The sequence below is a fragment of the Gossypium hirsutum genome, chromosome A11 (assembly GCF_007990345.1).
Source record: "Gossypium hirsutum isolate 1008001.06 chromosome A11, Gossypium_hirsutum_v2.1, whole genome shotgun sequence".
Lineage (NCBI taxonomy): Eukaryota > Viridiplantae > Streptophyta > Magnoliopsida > Malvales > Malvaceae > Gossypium > Gossypium hirsutum.
This window is the reverse complement of record NC_053434.1, coordinates 5,036,273-5,038,446: the sequence shown is the minus strand read 5'-3', so window position 1 is coordinate 5,038,446 and position 2,174 is coordinate 5,036,273. Positions and strand designations below refer to the sequence as shown.

Below are 2,174 nucleotides of genomic sequence, written 5' to 3'. Positions count from 1 at the left end.
TCCATTTTATACTGTTTTAGCCTGGGAATTCCTTTATTAATTACTGGGTTTTTTTTTCTTCTTTGTAATATGTTGTGATTTTCTATCATATTTTCAGTCAAATCAAATATAGTTATGGGGTGCCAAGCTTTTAATTAATTGTGGTGCCTTAATTTCTAAGAATTTAGTGTTTTCATGGCGCTCTTTGTAGGAGCTTCTTTCATGGAAATCACTGTTGTGTATATTTGATTTACAGGAAATGGAGGATCCCACTTTTTTCACACAATATGAAACGACCAACCCTATTGAGTATCCATTTGATGATTTCAATTTCCAATCTGAAAGCTATTCATCCTATCCAAAAATCAATGGTTCATCCATTAATGAAGCTTCTCATCATCAGCTCGACGTCTTGGAAAGGCCGCCATTAAAGCAACTCAAGACCAACAACTGGAGTTCTTGCATCGCACCGCCAAAAGCTTCTTTTTCTTCTTCATCTTCCCATATAATCTCCTTCAACAACTCCAGTTCATCTCTGCTATATTATGGTGTAGATTGTGATTTGAAACCCGAAACTGAGGTTGGCATGTATTTACACTAGCTCAATTATAAAGTATCGGACAAGAGTATCTAGCCGACACAATTATGTAAAACTTCAGAAAATTATCTCAATACCAACGTCCATATATGAATCTAATACTAGTGTCGTTCCATTTTATTTTAATTTTCTAAGAAGAAAAATTATTGATGAACTAAATTTGGGGGCAGGTCTCAAAGATGGTGGGTTCATTGACTAGGGCTCCATTACTGGCACAAGAACATGTACTTGCTGAAAGAAAACGTCGTGAAAAGATCAGCCAGAGCTTCTTATCTCTTGCAGCACTAATTCCTGGCCTGAAAAAGGTACAAGTTCAAAAACTTTTCCCATGTAATTTATAATCTATATATTCAAAGATTACTGTTTTAATCGTTGTAGTGAACAAGTACTGTAGGTAGTTGTAGCTTTGAAATTTTCTTCAAAAAAATTCTGTTTTGTTATATTACCGTAACTAAAAATTCCATGATTTCACTGGAAGAATCGTCATAAAATGGCGCTTCTTCGGAAAAAAGAGAGAGAGAGAGAGCGCTAAGAATAGGTTTTTCAAAGTAATTTTATGCGTTTGGAGGATTCTTAAAGAACTATTTCTGAAGAAGTAATGGACACGGATTTTAGATATGAGATACAAGCAAGAAAATTACCCTAAAAGTAGTTAATTTTATAGTTCATACAATATAAATATTTCATGCAATAACTTCCGGAATTCATGAAAAGGAAGGTATAGTTTCAAAAGAAAAAAAAGCATTTGGCCATTTGGGCTTATCTTGAGAGCTTATATGTATATATGTGTGTGTGTGCGCGCATTGCAGAAAGACAAGAATTCAGTTCTTGGAGACGCTATCGAATACTTGAAGCAACTTCAAGAGCGAAAGGCAAGGCTGGAGGAACAAGTTGCTAAGAGAACAGTGGAATCAGTAAAATTTGTGAAGAAGACCACCCAATTTTACGCGCAAGATGATCAAACATCTTCCTCTGATGAGAACTTCGGTACCCAATCTAAAAACCCATTCCCCGACATCGAAGCAAGAGTTTCAAACAAAGATGTGCTGATTAGAATCCACTGCGAGACCAACAAAGGGTGCATATCAAACATCATAAACGAAGTAGAAAAGCTTCATCTCTCCGTGCTTAATAGCAATGCCTTGCCTTTTGGACAAGCTACTCTTTATATAACCATTGTTGCTCAGGTAATCTTACAGCACTGCCGGAGTTTATAACTCTTCAAATCTAGCTTATATAAACTAGTGTAAAAATATTATTAGCAAGCCCTTCACTTAAGGCCATAATGTTTTCATGGTTATTGCAGATGGAAGATGAGTTTTCGATGACATTGAGGGATGTTGTGAAAACCCTACGAGAGGGTTTGCTCAACTTCATGTGATAATTAACTTTGTAAAACCATGTGATCTTAGGGAAAATAAACTCTATAGAGATTTTTTCCCCTCTTCCTTTCATTTTTATTTTTGCATCTCGTGATTTTCTGTAGCTAATAATGGAATCTGGGTTTTCGATTTGCTGCTAAAGATTTTTATTTAATTTCTTTTCCATTGAAGCTAAAAAGATTAGTGAGAGGGAATTTGTATGAAACTTTCTTTTT

At 35.2% G+C, this 2,174-nt stretch overlaps 1 protein-coding gene across 1 annotated transcript; it reads left to right on the top strand.

Annotated features, from left to right (window-relative positions):
• The first annotated feature begins 238 nt into the window (after window positions 1-238).
• On the top strand, window positions 239-1,958 carry LOC107959607 (transcription factor bHLH18). The gene is made up of 4 exons (XM_041081571.1): window positions 239-559; window positions 736-882; window positions 1,387-1,764; window positions 1,884-1,958. The coding sequence occupies exons 1-4, from the start codon at window positions 239-241 to the stop codon at window positions 1,956-1,958; spliced, it is 921 nt and encodes a 306-aa protein (XP_040937505.1).
• The last annotated feature ends 216 nt before the right edge of the window (window positions 1,959-2,174 follow it).

Coding starts and splice junctions, on each gene's coding strand:
- LOC107959607 (XM_041081571.1), top strand. CDS start 239: ATGGAGGATCCCACTTTTTTCACACAATATGAAACGACCAACCCTATT. Junction 560..735: donor ATTTGAAACCCGAAACTGAG/GTTGGCATGTAT, acceptor TTGATGAACTAA/ATTTGGGGGCAGGTCTCAAA. Junction 883..1,386: donor TAATTCCTGGCCTGAAAAAG/GTACAAGTTCAA, acceptor CGCGCATTGCAG/AAAGACAAGAATTCAGTTCT.